This window comes from Dendrobium catenatum, unplaced genomic scaffold (assembly GCF_001605985.2).
Source record: "Dendrobium catenatum unplaced genomic scaffold, ASM160598v2 fragScaff_scaffold_1061, whole genome shotgun sequence".
In the NCBI taxonomy this organism is placed as follows: Eukaryota; Viridiplantae; Streptophyta; class Magnoliopsida; order Asparagales; family Orchidaceae; genus Dendrobium; species Dendrobium catenatum.
The window spans coordinates 3,228,256-3,247,293 of record NW_021319523.1 but is presented as its reverse complement, the minus strand read 5'-3'; the positions used below and the strand labels follow the sequence as shown (position 1 = coordinate 3,247,293).

At 40.2% G+C, this 19,038-nt stretch overlaps 1 protein-coding gene across 1 annotated transcript; it reads right to left on the bottom strand.

Annotated features, from left to right (window-relative positions):
* Window positions 1-12,419: 12,419 nt before the first annotated feature.
* LOC110092875 (ankyrin repeat-containing protein At5g02620-like) lies at window positions 12,420-18,215 on the bottom strand. Its single transcript, XM_028698270.1, has 6 exons — window positions 17,718-18,215; window positions 16,237-16,800; window positions 16,037-16,118; window positions 14,086-14,141; window positions 13,227-13,339; window positions 12,420-12,591 (listed from the first exon to the last, which is right to left on the bottom strand). The coding sequence occupies exons 1-6, from the start codon at window positions 18,213-18,215 to the stop codon at window positions 12,420-12,422; spliced, it is 1,485 nt and encodes a 494-aa protein (XP_028554103.1).
* Window positions 18,216-19,038: the final 823 nt, after the last annotated feature.

Sequence of the window (19,038 nt, the reverse complement as noted above, 5' to 3'; positions counted from 1 at the left end):
CGGGACTCCCCCGTCCTCCCCCCGACCCCGCATTTGTCTCTTACAAAAAAAAATCAGAAACGTCAAGTACGGTAGAACTGAACCTAATGACCAGACGATTCCCCTAAAGTGCTTTTTGGAATTAACCGTTCCGAACAGAACTACTCGAATAAATAATATTATTACGAACAGTAATTCACTAATCAAACACAGACGCTACTAAGCTTCGGATCCACTCCATTTCAATATGCCAGTTGTTTCTGAAAAAATCATACTATCACCAAATATGTCAATTTCCTCATATATAAACAGGATTATCGTGAAAACAGAATACAAATATACATAGGCTATTTCGACAGCAAGAACGCCAGAACTTAAAAAGTCCCCCGGACTGTACCCAACATAATCAAAAAGTGATACAAAAAGTCACCATGCCTTATACTTAGTCAGACTCGCGAATAATACCTGAGAATCTCCCCTTGCACCGGTGGTATACCCGAAACCTGAAATCTGCACAGAAAGCAAAGATGTCGAGCTGCCAACACCTCTAGTGAAAACACGAGATGCAACAAACCTCCAATTCAATCCTCAGAAATCTCAAAAGCTATATACACGCAGACCATAATCCGTACACAATCGAAACAGTATTCGGACAAGATATCACAAATCACTAACAAAACCTGTACGATCGGAACGTTGCATCAAAATCAAACATAACAAATCATGACACAATCTGATCACAGAATCAAAAATCGTACAGATCATATCGGAACAGACAATATCATATCAGAATACATATAGCGATATCAGATATGATTAAATAGGCTAAATTCCCACTGACACTGACTGAACTCGATAGGACCAGCCAATACTTTCATGCCTCCCTTTTGCTCACGGCACCAACAATAGATAAATGTTCTTATACACCATGAATACATATATAGTGACAGTATTGTATAGCACCTTAAAATAGATGTTCCTCGGATCCGGAACAGAACAGGATATTCAGATTTCATATTGAGCTCATTCAGAATTCCGACAACTAACTGAATTCTCATAGGATCCAGGCCCCTATAACTACTTCCTTATATAGACATATGTAGCATATCAACTTCAGAGAGATTTCCGGACAAAACAGAAATCTCAAAAATGCGGATGGCTAGCACAACGGCTATAGAGAATCTACATTCAATTTTCCTGAAAATCAAAATTCACCAATTCGCACAGATATAGATATCAACTTTTAGAACATTATTCTACTACACAGATAATTTCCAAGTTTCACAGAAAAATCCAGTCGACTAAAAAACAGTCGAATCAAAATACCGGACAAAATCTTACAAAAAATAACCAAAATGTGCACACTCGGCACTTCAACAAAATACAGAAAAGTACGCAGTCTAACCTAACAATCGGAAATTACGGACGAAAATCGCGAACAAAACTATAATTCGGACAGATAATACCGCCAAACTCGACAGGTTCTGAAATTGAGAAAGTCACGGATTGTGCGCTTACCTGCGTTACAGCGAATTTCCTCAACAGTCTCTTCGGACGAAACAGCTCATGGCGTCGCGCCGAATCCACTTTTCCATTTTTCCTCTCGTTTTTCTCTCTCCTCAATCTTTTTCTCTCTCGTCAACAATATCTCATTTCTATATATATCCGACTGATCGTACTGGACGATCGAGCTTCGTACCGGACGATCCATGAAGAGATGATTTCGTCAGGGACGAAAAATTAACATCGTCACCTGTGCGAGCGAGGTTCACTGACTTATTTTCGTTCAGACGATCCAGATTTCGTCAGACAACCATACAGCAAACATGATTTCTCTGCACAAACTGTACCGATCGTCCCGACGATCGACTCGTCGGCGAGACCTGGAGCAAAAAGATATTACAATCTCCCAACTTAAAAAATGTCGTGTCTCGACATATCCAGTCCAAATTCAGTACAAAACAATCATATGTGTACAACCGTTCTCATGTCAACTCCTTTCCACAGTGCTCCGATGACAGTACGGTGCTCCGACTTATTAACCATTGAATCTGTTTTACTTCTTAGCTTTCGTACGTCGTATCGCCAAAATCAACTCTGGCTCTTCCTTGTACGTCAGATCTCCTGAATCTCAACTCATCAGCAGATACTTTCTTCACAGAGTCGATACCCATTCCTCAGATGGATACGTGAACACATTATGCACCATCAGGGCATCGTGATCAGAAAGCATCAATTTGTAAGCAGCCTTTCCAATCCTTTCAGAATTTCAAAAGGCTCCAACACTATCGGATAGCTTGCTCAACTGACCAAATTGTCACACCTTCATCGGGCTGACTTTGACGTACACAAATCACCAACCTGAACTCTCAATACGATGTGCTTCTGATGTATAATTATGTTGTCTATTTTGAGCAGCCTTCATCTTTCTCTTATAAATTGATCTTCTGAGCAGTTATCAGCAATAAGTGGCTCCAAAGCCTGCCTATCTACGACTCCGTCAATCAAAGGAGTACGGCACTTCCTGCCATTACAAGAAGCTTCGTTTACGTATGTGCATACGATATGACTGAAAATATACTGTTGTTAGAGCAATAACTCAATCAGGGAATATGATCCTTCCCAGCTCTCGCTAAGTCAAAACACAAAGTTTAACAGTTATCTAGTACCTGAATTAGCCTCTCAGACTGTCCATCGGTCTCTGAGGATGGAAAGGCCCTGTACTTAAATCGCTCAGTTTTGTACCAAGCCTTTGCTGAAGCTCTTTTCAAAGTCTTGCGAGAGTTAAACGTCCATCTCATCAGATACGATCACACTGAGGCACACCGTGCAATCATGATATATCTCTTTCAATAATCATGAGTTCAATGCGCTCCAGGTCAAATGAATCGTCTGTCTGTCGGAAGAAATGGCTGACTGTCAATCTATCTACAAACCACCCAATGAGCTCTGTCCCTGTCTAGATCGAGGAAACCCATCGCAAATCCCTCGTTTATCCTCCTCCATTTCCACTCCAGGATAGGCAACGAATCGGCAACAGCCCTGTCCTGTATGCTCTTGCATTTACCAACTGACAGGCTTCGCATTCGACACAACTACTTGGCTACATTTTTTACTCATCCCGAGCACCGAACAAAGCGTTCATATTCAGCGTACATCCTCACTGCTGGATGTACCAGTGTAGCCATGAATTGATGAGTTCATCACAGATCTCCCGCCTTCAAGTCTCCAAACACACAGGTACCCACAAAACGTTCTAAGCAAATTAGCATCAGAATCAGAAATTCGAAGTTCAGGAAGTCTACTCAACTCCAATCTGAGCATCAAACTCGGAATAATCGAGATCTGACTTCTGAGGACTTCTTAAGTCCTTGTTCCAAAATGAACGAAAATCTCATTCTAGCCACTTCAAGCACTGGAGGAAATACTTCAATTGAAATATGCTCCCATATACTAGAATCGAAGTCTCACAAGTACGGCTGAATACTGAAATATCCAGAGTTTCCTCTTCAGGAGGGCATTTTGCTTTCGCCATCTATCTCACCAGGTCTGATAACTGAATGTCAATCATCAATCTTTGATCATCGAGCCACCTCTTGGTTCAGATCAGATCCTTCTGAGTAAAGATATTCAGGTCTCTCATGATCAGTCTGAAATCTTCACACTCTCGCATCAGTTAATGCGCCATCTTCAAGCAACAAGCACTGCAGTCTAATCCAGATCATGTGACGTGGGGTAATTCTTCATGGATGTGCTTTAACGGTCTGAGAGCATAAGATAATTCACTGACCTGCATGCATAGACCATCAGCATCCAAGTTTGGAGCATCACTGACACCTGAACCTTCGCTACCTTGACGAATGTGTAACACTGACTGAGTCAATTCTTAACAATCTTCGTGGAACCGACTCACACTCCGTTGTGATTCTGTCTCAAACAAAAGGTACTGTCTGAGCTGTATCGTCAGAGGCTACATCTGTGAAACCTCTTCACAATTTTCTTTGTTCATATCTCATGCCGAACTATAACTCGTCTCAAATACCTGTTGTCGGCCTTTGGCCATTAGAAACTGCTGAATCTCTGGGATTCCACGAATCCTTCTCGCTAATCACACTGCCCAGAAAAGAAAATGCTCTTAGCCAGAATCTACACTTTGGACACTTGGCAGTAGCTGATGACCCGTTCAAGTTGCTCAACACAATCCTCAACCTGTCTGGCAATGATCATTCCTCAGAAGAAATATACCAGATTCGTTCATGAAGTACGATCACAACTGATCATATTCTGATACTCGGTTCATCAGATCCATAAATTAGCAGGATGTGCGTATGTTACCCAAAAGCATACCAAAACTGCATCGTTCCAGTCCGAGTCCTAACAGCGTCTTCACCACTCAGCTCTTCCTTCAACCTTTCACTTTTGAAGATTATCCGATCGAGCAATTCAATCTGTCGATACTGAAGATCCGAGAAAGCTGCTGACATCAAACAAGTCGTACCTATCCGAGGAGACAAAGATAACGTTCTTCTTATCGAGTGCCCTTGTGATTCATATCTTGTAAATCGATACCTCGAGTTGTACCGTTCCTTTCTTTTTTCACAAACAGTAACAGGTGTCTTCCCAGCGAAACACTTATAGGCCTACAAACTATCTATCAACCACACCTCCTGAACATGACTTTCAATCAGAAAGTTCTTTCTTTGTGCCATCATGTTACGAGCTTTTCGGATATCGGAGCGGTACCCGGAAATATCGATAGAGAACTCCATAGCTCTATCGGGGGTAAAGCCACCAGCTCCTCAGGAAATGATCAGCAAACTCCCGGTTACCACAGGGATCTCAGAAACAGAACCAACCTCTCGGAGTTTCATATCGCACGAAGCAAAACTGAGGCATCCCTTTCATTCCACCATGCCGCTCCACTTCCAATACAGAATCAGGAACTGCGAGAGACACACTCGTAATCCCTGAATTACAACTTTTCTCCGCATAAAGCAACTCACTTGCTTGTATCTTAGGTACAGTCTATCTGTGGCTTCACTGACTCACCATCCTAGGCACGCCAGATAACTCATACGCATGAAAAATTCGGCAGTTCACATAGAACAACACTCATGTAATGGGATCGACAAAACATATTGTAGAGGCATAATAAGATAACTGGAAAAATGTTAATTAGGCAATGACGGAAAATGATTCCACTTTCCTGCCAGCAATCTCGTATCTCCGCACATAAACAAAATGTGTGCGAGAGCAACAAGATTCCCAGCCGGTAAAATCAATGACAATGAAACGGAAGTAAAGAAATCAAATGTAAGCCTTCAAACAGTGGCTCGGACAAAAGACATGTCTCGCTCCGAGTTCACAAAACACGACAGGGTCTGATCTGAATGTGTAAATCGTATAAATTGTGGACATAAAAACCTGATCACGAACATCTGGCGACTCTCGGCCTACCTGCTGACTCAACTGTAACCAGTAGGTGCACTGGAACAGGGCTGAAAAAAGCAAACAGAAATAACATCTGCTCCCATAGCTGAACATGTAGTGTGGAATCGATCTATCGTGTTGCAGACAGGACCACCACCTTATTCCAGCACTCCCTCAGTGTTGGAGGAGAGAACATCCTCAGTACTTCCGTGCCTGAACCGGGCAGGTCTGACAAAGCCCTCATGATCGCTGTATCAATTCCATCTGCGGACTCGAATAGCAATCCAGATGTCCTTGACCATATCGGGCAAGCAGTCGACAGCCATCTTATAAATGGCGAGTGTCAGCCGTCCACAGTTTCTGGCACAAGAAGGATGCAGACCGAACTGATAAAGATCGTCCGCCAGAACTCGTCGTACTTGGTACAGTACCGGACGATCCTCCGCTCTGTCGGAATCTCACCAGATCAACCGGAAAACAATATCTCTCTTTCCAGAAACCGACTGCCAAGATGCCTCGGCCTCCAAAACCTCTTTACTCCGCAGTTCCATCCTGGCTGGCAGTAGCCATCAAATCGTCTCGGCATTACAATTAGAGCATGCTCCACAGCTCGGAGAATCATAATCGGTATAAAGGGTTCAGGCTGACCTCAAGCGATATTCGTCAACCCCTCAGAATCTGTACTGCTTCAGCAGAAGGCTTAACCAGCTGCGGAGCGTACCTGCTAATGCAGGTAAACTCGCAATGCCTTCGTCTACTCGCCCACGATAAAAAAGTGTAATAATTTTGAATGGAATACACAATTGTTTAGCTGACAAAGAGTATGTAAGGAGAACAAGTTGGTAGACATTTCTAAAATATCATTGTGTGGAATCTCCTCTTGTTGTGGGAGAGAGATTTCAACTGCTTATGTCTCAGGGGACAAAAAATGGGCGTAAGCCATTTCATATTCTTGGCAGTAAGTTGAGAGGTTTATTGGCAAGCTAATGTAGCTGTATTGATCCTGGTTTTAGTGGCGTACTTTCAACGTTGCCAACTAGATCAGGAGGGATTCGTCACCGTCTCTACTGCTTGCATTGCAGCGATTTTTTATTGAGTTCCTTCTATCCTTGATTCTTTTCTCGAGGATAAGCTTGAGAAAGTTTGTAGCACCTTACGAGATAGTGTCTGATCATTGCCTCCATTCATGCTGTGCGTGCTATGGAGCGGCAGAAGGGCTTGAGTGAGAGACTTCTAATCATCAAGGATCTTGCAAAAATTACTGTGTCAAGAGTTGATAGCTCGGTCTTATCTATCTAAGGTAGTCACTAAGAGTTCAGATTCTGTTGTGCACAATTGAGTAGTGAGAGTGACTGTCGCTGTTCGTGTCCTGCGCTCCATGGCTCAGAAGAATGTCGAGCGTTTTGAAGGACTTTCTTTTTGGAATAAGGAAACAGATAAAGTACTTCAATCCTGAAGTATGACTGCACCTAGAGGATGTATTGACTATCGATCAGACTGAGGCTTCGGAGGACTTAAACGTAGTGACCAACTAGAGCTATAGAAGCTATATAAGGTCTTAGTTGACCGCTTGAACCACATTATACCTCTGTATCGCTACGTTATGCATATACCATCTCCTGACGCGAACTCATGAGATAGAAGTTGTTCTGCTGACTCACATGGTCGACTGAGGCATATCATCTCATTTATCGCTTATTCTACTGGCATCTGCTAGGAGGAGGACAAAAGTATAGATTCTTGAAGAGGCTGATGGCCGTAATTACAATAGGAATATTTCTCTAGCATTTTTTATCATTTCTTTGCAGCATATTGGAAGATGGTCATACTAACCTAAAAAATACACTGTCTATTTAGTACATGTCATCAGAGGTCTGTCTTCTTTATGTTCCTAGAAGACTGTTGGTGAGTTGTTGAAATTCTTGATGTCCCTCAAGTAGCATCGAGGAAATTGGAATGTATGCTTATTGTTAGTCTCTGGTCTTGAAACTGGGATTCTGGAACGAATGATGTGTCACGGCTTTCCTTATTACGCTTGAATTTCTTTTGCGCGAAGACTGATGTTGGAAAGACGGAACAATCCGTTCAAGGTTTTGGTTCTTCTCTTAGCTATGCGAGATGCTATGACGTGAGGCCATGAGTTGGACAGAATACGGGTGTTCGTCCTCTAACTAATCGGTGCTAGACAAGCTATATCCTTGGGATTTTAAACGTTAGAGAGGCTCCTCTTGCTGGAAGTGACACTTGTGAGAGTTGCTAGGTGTTAAATAGTTTGAGTTCGCTGGGAAAGTTGGAATGTCGAATAGTGACTGACAGGTTTCGTAGTATCATGATTCATCTAATAGGGTTATGGTAGGCCTAATCTGATGTCGACCTCTGTATTCACAAAAAATGAACAATGATGTTATCGGATTTTTTATCTTTGGTAGCGAAGCCGCTGACAGACAAACGTACTCTATGTTTTCGGTGAAATGGGCTGGTGGACAGACTTTGTAATAATACCTATTGAAGCTGGGGTGGAATTCTACTCTTTGAGTTAATTAAAAACCCATTATGCTCAACGGTTTCAGCCATGTTTTTAATAGTGGTTCCAAAGATGAGTATGATTCCTATATGCAGGATTGAAGAGGATGAGTCGGGAGAGAAGAAACTATTTTGTGGGAGTTATAAGGCTTAATCCAACAAATTGTTGCTGCATTGCGTGTTTCAAGCAAACTCTCTATTTCGTGGATGCAATGAGTGGGGAACTGTAGTAGCCCATTCACATGAGGTTAAGCCAAGTCCGGTGATGTCCTTGAAGTGTTGAAAAATGGTTTTTACACACATTTCATCTTTGGGAGCTGCAGATGTCTATTGACAAGCTTGCTGACATGAGGGAAAGGATAGAAAGGATACCAAACTCTTTTGTTTAACCAAAGCTGAATAACAGGACTTTTGTAGAAACATGGCAAGGCTTTTGTTCTCCCACGGTTCTGGCAGCCAATATTATGGAGCTCTAAATCGAGAGTGTTTTCTCATGTTAACCTTGGTAAGCAAAGGACTCAGTTCATCTTTGATAGTGCTTTACTCATCTCTTAGTGTCCCCCCCCCCCTCTCCAGGTTGCGTTTGAAAATATTTGGGTGGAGCGCTATAGGTCAATGCAGTGTATTTTATTGTATCGGGACAGCTTTGGAGTAATTCTGTGGCTTGATTGTGACATTACCATTGGATAGCACCCAAGGTGGGATAATGCTTTCAATATTACTAAGCTTCTTCCTTGATTGATTTATGATGAATTGTCATCTTTGAGGGGCTATCCTGGTATTCAGAATATGCAGAATTTTAAATATAGAGAAATGTGGAACATGCAGCCGTGTTTTCGATGAGGAGCTCAATTGTAAGTTTCCGCATTTTGAGTCTATTTGTCACTACTTATAGAAGCATACAATATGTGTGTGATGTTTCTGTATATAGGTGTATAGGTTTCATAATTGTTATTACTAAAAAAATTTTTACGAGATTTGAAGGGAGATAGTTAGTTCTTCTCTTTTTTCATTAGGAGGCGGCTTCCATTATATTTATAATTGTTTTGTTCTTTTTAGTTTGAGGAATGCAATGCAAATTCGTGCATCTTTCTCCCTTCTCACGCTACACCCCTGGTCAATTAAATCTCATTAACAGATTCAATAATCTCCACTGACATTAAATACTTCACTGAGGTTTAGCCAACCGAGAACATCCTATTCCGCATTTAATAACTTATAACTCACTCAGAAGTTCGACAACTTCAACAATATCTCAATATCTAGTCCATAAGACAAACAATCATCCAAAAATTACCCCCCCCTAGACAACGTATTAACCCTTGATATCTATTCCCTAATAGTTGGATTCCTGCTTTGTTCACAAAAATCTTCTTAATAGACATGGTTTACCAAAAATACATGCGTCTCATATTTGTTTCAAGACACAATGACTAGCTTTTTAGTTCGCAACGTCTGAACCTGAAGACTGATGAGGAACGCAAATCGGCCTATCCCACTACACCCGAAACGCCAAAAACCCTTCTTGGTGAGTTGATCAGCACTGATCGAGGAGAGCATAATGATGAAACTTATACTCAGAGAGTCTTAATTTGGAATTTGTTACAACGGTAACTGACGAAATACTTTTTCAATTATTCATATATTTAATCTTCTGAACACCAAGATCTTGGACAACCGTAGCCATAATCAACTAAAAACACAGCCAAGATAAACGCAGCTCAGATCTATAAAATAGAATTATTCAAATCAATCAAGTCACACACCTAGCCAGCGGCATAAAGTGCGACCTAGAAAATCATCCCAAATCATCTAAAGGCAACCACAGCCTTTGAATTATATGGAGCACATATGTCCTTTGAAAGCCCTAGTTTCCCTCACTACAATCGAGCAAAGCATAATTCACGTGTACATTCGACTAGTCGCACCCCAGACTAAATGATACATAGATGGCTAGCAACAATCCCTTTAATGAGTGTATAACATCATCATAGCAATAAAATACAAAAGTACAAATGAACATACGCGTTTGCCTTATTAATCACTTTGCTCCGATCCGAAGCACCTAAAATCTTCGAAGAATGAAAACTTAATCTATTTCTTGAAGTCTCTTTGGCATATATACCTGACCTGCCCCAAAACGAACCTAATGTGTAAAAAGACCCAAGACGTTATGGAGACAGAAGAGAGGTCGCCCACCACTGATAGGAACACCAACTACTTAAATTCTGATGAAATGAATCAACATGCTCAGTAACATGACATGAACAGTGGGTGATAAGGGCATCCTTGCCCGGAGGATGCCTACATCTTGCTAGTAACGCTGATCCGTAACTGAACTCATGCTCTATTATAAGAATGGAAACTTTGGTTTGAATCATAATAGCACCCAAAATGAATTCTAGGAGGAGAATCACAACTATTCAACCTATACAAATTTCCAAATCTTCACAGTATTATTCTCTTAACCTTAGTCTTCCACATTATCTACTTTCATACTCAGCAGAACACTCACAAATCTTAACATTAGACCAAGATCTTAATGAACAACTATAATTTTTGTAGCCCAGAATTATCAGATTTCGTACCAAGCAAAGCACGTACTTTGACATGATATTACGGAAAGCGGGACAGCTCTCATCAAATCAGGAAAGCGATTATCAAATCATAAATGCATCATACTCAGTTTTCAGAAATCAAAACTTATGGCAAAAACCTATATTCATGGTATAATACAGGACATCTAATCAGCACCAGTAACTATAGATTCATTATTGGCGCGAACAAACAGATTATTATTTAGTGATAAATCACAATCATAGCAAAAGATATACACAAATAACTTTAGGCCGATTTATCAGCAGAAGTATTCTCCGAATACTAGTCGTTTCCTTCAATGAAATTTCATAGATTATCACAGCGTCAAATTGACAACCTATGATACCTGAGTCGAATACTCTAAAACTACTCGAGTCCAGGCCCCCACATACCATCAACTCTATTCTGTGCCCAAGTATGATGCTGTGCACCAACCCTCGTTCCAGGCTATATTTGCCAATGAACTCACAACAGCCTATTTCCTCCTTAGTACATCGGCACCTACCAACACGAGCTTTTCAATAGGATACTGGTGCCCATCAAGATTAATCTGGCTCGATTCTAAGATGGTATCGCTCTCACCCTCAGAAATCAACGTCATTTTGCCCTTGCGTATTCAGTGTTCTAAAAAATTTAAAGAGAATCATTGAAATTCCTTGATCAGTTTCACCGGTCCCATTCACATTGTTCGAATCAAATGAGCTATTCTCTCTCCTCCTATCCCGAGCCATAGAATGAACGTAACATTACCTTTCACCTTCTCAACTCCACTTTACCTTAGCCGTTGCTCCACCATGTCAAATAACGGCAGTATATTGTACTATTCAATAACTGAAACCATATCCAAGGATTCAGTTTTGTACTCATCAGATCCCAATTGCAAACATTCCGGTCCTACTCAGAACCTTAAATCTTTTTCTATTCCCAGATACTCTTTCAACACTGATTTAAGCTCTCTAACTCTGTTCTACTCCAAAAGAAACATGCCTTCAAAATCTTTGGCATATTCTCTGTATAGCTTAGCTATTCACTCCCGTGTCCTCCACCCTCCATTTATCCCATACGAATAAATAGAAACAAAATATTTAGAACTTGCCCATACTACTTTTCAAACTTATCACAATAAGAATAAGCCCTCTCCCTCATTTCACCTTTGAACAGTACAAAGATGGCAGTGTTGAAGCTAGTCTATGAGATGCTACTTCAGCCCTTGAATAAGAATCAATTGGAAGAACTATAGGAATCTATCCATCTTTTAGAAATTTTGCTCTCGCGTCCCTTATATTAATTTTAGTCCAAGTAAAGACTGAACAATGAACCCAAGATAACCAAGTCGTTTGTCGCATAACCCCAGTTTCACCGCACCGGAGAAAAAGTAAAGCCTTACCTCGCTTTCTTCTCTTCAAGACATATTATAGTTGAATCCCCCCACCAACACAAGGGAATCCAAATTGTATGATATAGAATCCTCCCAACTTGCTTCTATTATCTATCCTTATCACCATAAACCACCCCCCCACCGCACAACCCTCGCAAACCATCTTCAGCCTTAAGCCCCCACCAATACACTGGCTAGACTAAAATAAACACAAAAAGTGACCCATTATCTTCCATAACACTAGCTATCACCGCTTCTGCCAATAGCCGGTCTGGAAACCAAATTCCAATCCTATCAGCAAGTCTGTAATGTTTTCTCAGCATAAAGATTTATTTTAGTCTACGAAGCACCAATAAACTCCCTTTGTGTTCCCAATTTGGTTCATAATAAATGCCGTCTCTCTTACGAGCACCCAGCATTCCACATAAAACTAAACATTATTAACAAGGGGAAAGAATCCCGCTGCATCAAACTTCCAGAAAAAAACACCTTGCTTTGCATTACAACCATCTCACCATATCCTCAACCCTTCCTTCATACTCCAATTTTCACTAATCGTCAACAAACTATCCAAAGAGACAGAAGCCAAATCCACTCTTACCTTATCTTCTAATTCAGGAGCTTCTGTAATGGCTCCCAATAGACAATTCCTTAGAAAAACACTTAAATTTTGCTTGATTGTCCTAGTTCAAACACCACCAGATTCAATCAGAGAAACTTCAGGTTTGTAATTAACAACTGTGACGGAATTTGATTAGGATCTTCCCTGTAGTACATCATCCAACTCACCCTGGGTGCTCCACGCATTCCCTTGTTTTTTTTTGAAGAAATGCACTCAGCTTAATATATAATAAAGATAAGGGAACCAAAAACAAGCTCAATAATAGATGATTTCCTTCATATACATTCTCCTAAAGTTTAACAAGAAGAGAAAGAGACTTTCACTAAATTTGTTCCAATGTTCATAGAAAAGATGTTAGTTAGCACAAAAATAACTTATCTCTATACCTTTTCCAATACATTTAAAAATGACATTACTCCCATTACTAAGGATTCATGTCTTTGTTCGATTCGCTGGGCTGTCACATTAATAAGCGGCACTTCCTAACGACACCAGTAGGAGAGTCAAGGATTAGATTTGACTTTGTGTAAGAACGTCAGGGTGTGACACACAACAAAGACTCGGTTCTAGAAAATTTATTAGGATAGACCTTCTTATAATTAAACGAATTGGTTTTTAATAGGAACAATGGAAAAAGGATATGTGCCGACCACGTATGATAAAGTTATGTATTTTGTGTGTATTATCCATACTAACCTGAACTTCTTGATTCCAATCCTTTTATTGCCTTTGCTGTAATGTTGAGAAGACAGTTGAATTAACCATCTTATTGCGTTCCCCTTTTCACCCCTTCGCAAATATCCAATTTCCTGTATTACATTTGTTAAAGATGACTGAGACCGAACCATTGGATACTTTTTGCATTCTGAAGAATTACCGAAACATAAAATCTATCCCTACTTCATATATGATCCTTACCACTTAGATCAGACAGTTCACCATAATTCTTCGTCTCCACCCACTGATTTCAACCTATGGTTGTTCATCCTCCAACTGATTGGAACCATAACCGACAAGCAGCAACCTTAGAATTAAATACTGTATTCCAAGCTTTAGTATTATTTGGTTTGCTGGTCAAAAATTAAAGCCCCGCCTCCCCGCCGCGCGACTTTTTTATTCGCGATGGGAGTTTTAACGAACTAAGATTCCGGGTAAATTTTGGAGGCAGAGGGTTTGTAGATAAGGGAAACTCCCAAATTTCCCCTCTTTGTGAGGACTTTATGTTGAGTACTGGTTTCTATAGGCGCACCCCCTATAGTAATTCCCTCTCCGATTCACGGAGAACTTTCCTATTAGGCTAGTGTCAATCAGATACGTTAGAATATATGTGTATCTGGACTATAGTAACAGAGTAGTTTGGGATTTGGAGAAATATAGATTGGTTTGTGACTTGGAAGTTTTATATTGTGAAACAATTGATTTAAAATAGACAATTTCACCATTAGCACTTAAAGCGAGCCATGGTGTGGTGGAATGATGGCCGTACCGATCAAACCATGTTTCCGTGTCCATCCCATCGTTTCCTGGTCACTTAGTAGAGAGGTAGTCGACCAACCTGAAGAAGACCTTTCGCAGCATGGGTTGCTTCGTCCAAGGACTGTACGGACGACACTGTTTGTCAAAGGGGACAATTGAATTCACCTTAGCGACAGAGAGCTTGCCTACTCCTTATCTATTATCCTTTGATCATGATCTCAAGATTTACGCCATTAAACGGGCGATTGCTCTGGCCATACCGCTAGCTTGTCCATTTGGCAGCACCACACGGCATTACAGGGCCCGCGTGGTATTAATCGTTACCTGTAGTCCATTCGCCAGAAATGTCCGTTTGAGGAACTACCACCCTTACTGCAAGAGATGTTTGAAAGATCCTAGTGATATTTTCGACAGGCATTTCGCTCCTTTGTGCGCTGAAGTAATTTAATTGTCCATACCGACACTGTTGCGGAGGGGAAGAATTTGCTTTATTTTTGTTGATTTATTTCAATTTTTAATATTTATTTTGAATTTTGAGCATTTGATTTATGGAAAATCATTGATTTTGTGATTTGAGTGTTGGAAATCGTATTAGGCGGGGTGTATTTCCGAAAATTTGAAAATATTCTCTCGATCCTCCGATTGACATCGCATCACACAGCCATCATCGGAGTTATCAAGGTATACGTTGTTTATCAATTTAACATGCTTGAACCCTGTCCTCTAGTTCTATCCGTTGATCGACATCGGAGATGGCGTTTAGTCCAAGTTTGAATTGCCCATGATAGGACATTTGAACAAAGGATTATGATTCTCTTTCATATGGCTTATTTTTATAGCCTTGACAGATTTCAAGAATTCCCGTCCTAATCTTGATATTTGAGTTTCTAACATAGGATATATCCAGCACGCTCCTGCACTATAACCTCCCTTCTAATATTGTTATTAGGCTATTCTCTTTCCTGGCGGGATCCGTCTCGTCTCGGGTCGGGTCGTGACATTACTTGTGGTTCGGCTCGACCATTGCTCATTCGTAGAATCGTTTGATTAAATATTAGACAAAGTTGAACATTTTTTTAAATATTTTGTGATTAAATAAATAAGCTTGAGCAACTATGCATTCGACTCATTTATGCTAATTTATGAACAACATCGTTTGAAACTCTTGAACATGCTCGATAAGAAGCTCTTTAAAAAGATCGTTGACAAACTCAATTCTTGTTTGATACGAAACTTGTGAGAAACTCATTTAATATTATATATAAATATTGATTATGTCTTATTCATGATCAAAATATATTTATTAATGTTTGATAGACTATTTGATTTTAGGGTTCATTAAAAATCTCTTTTATTAAAAGTATCATTTATGAGATTGACAAGCTAATTGTTTATGGGTTGGAGAAAGCTCAATAAACTTGCTTGTTTATGGGCTCAAAAAAACTTGATAAATATGTTCATTAACATGCTCGATATAAATGCTTTTTTAGTAATCTCAATAACATTCATTTGTTAAGCTAATCTTCATCTAGATAAGGCGCATTGTTTAATAGTTTGATAATGCTCGTTTGTTAATCTAAAAGAGCCACTTGTTTAAATATTGATAAGTACTAAACAACCAAACATGAACTGAACATAAATAGATGTCATTTTAAACTAACCAAATTTAAACATAAATGTAAAAGCTCAAATCGAGCTCGAATAAGCTATTAATAAATGAGCTCAAATATGGACTAAACTAGGTTCATTTTTAGCTTTAAAAAAAATGAAGAAGCCCTTATGAAAATAGATGACATACAAACAATGAAGGGAGCACAAATAACCATTCCATAGATAAGATAAGCCAACCATCTGCATTGTGAAACCACGACCACATAAATACCCATAGAGAACGCCACCAACATCCCTCCTAGTGCTACATGTAGGCAACGTGAAAGTAGCTACAAATGTAACTGTTGCAAAGAGTACTGCCACTATTGCCAGTTTATTTGCCATTGCTTTATGTCTATCAAGCTCTTCTTATGGAAAACCTTGATCCTCAAACATCACAATGTCCATTCGGCGAGGGCCAAACTTGGCGTCAACTAAGTTCAAGTCTCTGATCATCAAACTCTGCAAATGGACATTTAAACAGTTCATCATAAAGAGCTTGAGTTGTTGCTAAAAGCTTCAGCTTCATTTGCTTAAAATAATTACTTTAATTCATTTGTTGATATGAAGCCATACGTACCCTCTTGAAGTGAAATTTGGAGTCCTCAATTGATGAAGCTACATCAAGGGGAGTGAGACCCTTGCAGTTTAGAACATTTTCATCGACTTTGCTATCTAACAGCAAAAGCCGAGCAATTTCAACGTTGTGGCCCATTACAGCCATATGCAATGGTGTGTTTCCCTCATGATCTGTCTCACTTATGCTCTGTCTGAGCAGAGGGTTACTAAGAACTAGTCTCACCACTGCTGTCGCTCCCTTCTTTATAGCAACATGAAGAAAATTGTTGCCATCACCATCAGTGAGCTCAGTGGCATCTGGGCAATGGTGAAGTATCTCCTCAATAACTGCCGTATAGTCCTTTCTTGCTGCTATGTGGATGGCTGAGAGGCCCTTGTCGTCCAAGAGATGAGCTATTGTAGCGTTTGCTTGTAGTAGAAGACGCACCATGTTTACATTTCCAAGGGAAGCTACATAGTGAATGGGGGTGCTTTGGGAGGCATCTGCTTGTAGGTTTAGTAATGGCATTTTTTCCAGTAGCACCTTCGCAATATCTGAAGACCGACCCGACCTTACAGGAGTTAGCTACCACGACATACAAAAAAAGGTAAATCTTTTACCTTTTAGTTTTGCTTCGACATCTCCACAATATTTGAAGACTTTAAAATCTTTTTTTGATTAGTTTATACTTGTAGTATGTTTTTTTAGATCGATCTAAATTTATGTCTTCATCTTTTAAGTCAAATCCTCATTACAGGTGGAAAAAAAAAAAGGAATTGTGGAGAGCTTCTTATACAAATTTATATTAGTAGTATAAAATAAATGATAAAAATTTTGATTTAAAAAAATAAAATCATAGAAGTCCTGATATCTGGCATTACATTATAATTATTTCATAGTTACTATATAAACTCCTGACAAAATAGGGCACTTGAAGGAAGCTATAAAAACATAACTCAAAGTGAGAGATTCGATGTTCCTTAAGAGAATTCTATGTAATAGCTTGGTGAATATGTGAATTTATGAGTCTCTCCGGCAAATTTTGTAGGGCAATGCTGAGGAAAGTTGATTTTTAGGTGATTTTATAAGAACGAATTTGAGTGACTTGTTGGTTTGAATGATTTCAAGTTAAGTGAGTTTTGGGCTATAGGCAACCAAGTTAGCCTATAATCAATGACTTGTTGAATATGATTCAAATTCCATAATGACATAATTAATTTGTTGAATAAATAAATTAAAGAATAAAAAATAATTATATAATTTTTTTATTAGTGGGGGCCTGTGGGGCCCCCACAAGCCCGCCTTAGATCTGCCCCTATCAGTCATTGAATTTCAAGTAAATTTCTCTTTTGCGTATATTTTATTTATTTTTATAAATTTATAAATTATAATAGCGATTTGATCCTACAAAATACAAGTAGTCTTAAAATGATTTAATTGTAAATTGTATTGAACTTATATAGAAATGGGATATTGTGGCGATTACCATAGCTTCGACAGACAGCAGCATGCAGAGCAGTTTGCCCTCGAGGTCCTCTATAATCCACCATCGCGCATTCGAGCAACATTTTCACAATCTCCACTGAGCCCCTCACCGCTGCTAGATAAAGCGGTGACTCTCCATCTCTATTAACCATCGAGGCCATATTCTCTCCAATAACTAAAAGCTGTAGGACAACTTTGGCATGGCCGCCGCGTGCAGCTTCGTGCAGAGCACTATCCCCGCGCTGGTTCAGCACTTTCGTCATTTGCTTTCCTGCTTGATGATCGATAAGCAATGATAGGATGTGGTCATGCCCTGCACGGGCGGCGCAGTGGAGGATCGTGTCGCCTTTTAAGTTCTGGTGCAGTAGGAGGCCCAATTCAGGGAGATTGCATGCCTCGGTGATGGGCCAGACTTTACCGAGACTTGCGGCGATGTGGAGTATGCTGTTTCCTTTAATGGTCATACCATAGAATCGTGTTCGATCATCCTGGAGCAGCACACGGAGGCGGGTCATGTTGCCCTCTCTCAGGGCCAAGAGGCAGCTTGGGTGCATTTTCGTGGCCATATGAGTATATATATATATATATATATATATATAGCCTCTCATCTCCATGGACCTGCATAGAGAGATTAGTCGGAAGGACAGAGAAGACGAAGCTACAGGGATTTGGCTGAGAATTCAAACTCATAATATTACTGTAGCAACACTAGTCTTTAACTACAGCAGTGAGAGGGGAATAGCGAAAAGCCTAAACTATCCTTGACAGTTACATCTAACGGTCAGGGAACAACAGCTGCAGTAACTGCTGGAGAAGCGGCTGTAGAGTAGAAAGAGGAACGCGGTTCGTGCTCAGAGGTAGTGGAATATACTGAGTGCTTTTCACCGTCCCTCAAGTTAATGGGCGGAACGACCATTAACTTGGTGCGAAGTATATTGAACTTAGAGTAATGCAGAGGCTTAGTAAGCAGGTCTGCAATTTGATCTTCGCTTGCAACGTGATGAACCGTAATGTGCTTAGCTTGAATGCTATCCCGAAGAAAATGATGGTCGATTTCGATGTGTTTGGTACGAGCATGAAAAATTGGATGTTGAGCTATCGAAAGAGCCGAAACACTGTCGCAGAAGATGGAGGATGGTGGCAATGTAATGTCGAAATCTGCACAGAGTCGGCGTATCCAAATTAAATCGGCGGCGGCAGCTGCAAGCGATCGATATTCAGACTCAGTAGAGGACCTAGCAACAGTTGATTGTTTTTTTACAGTCAAGGCAATCAGTGCTTTGCCAAGAAAAGTGCAGTATCCGCTCGTAGACTTGCGAACAACTGTGTCTCCAGCCC

Bases quoted from the DNA above. Each gene is read 5' to 3' on its own strand.
- LOC110092875 (XM_028698270.1), bottom strand. From the start codon at position 18,215: ATGACCCGCCTCCGTGTGCTGCTCCAGGATGATCGAACACGATTCTAT. The intron at 16,801-17,717 runs GTCTGTCGAAGC...ATGTCGTGGTAG, and splicing joins AAACTGCTCTGCATGCTGCT to CTAACTCCTGTAAGGTCGGG. The intron at 16,119-16,236 runs GTACGTATGGCT...GTCCATTTGCAG, and splicing joins CCAAATTTCACTTCAAGAGG to AGTTTGATGATCAGAGACTT.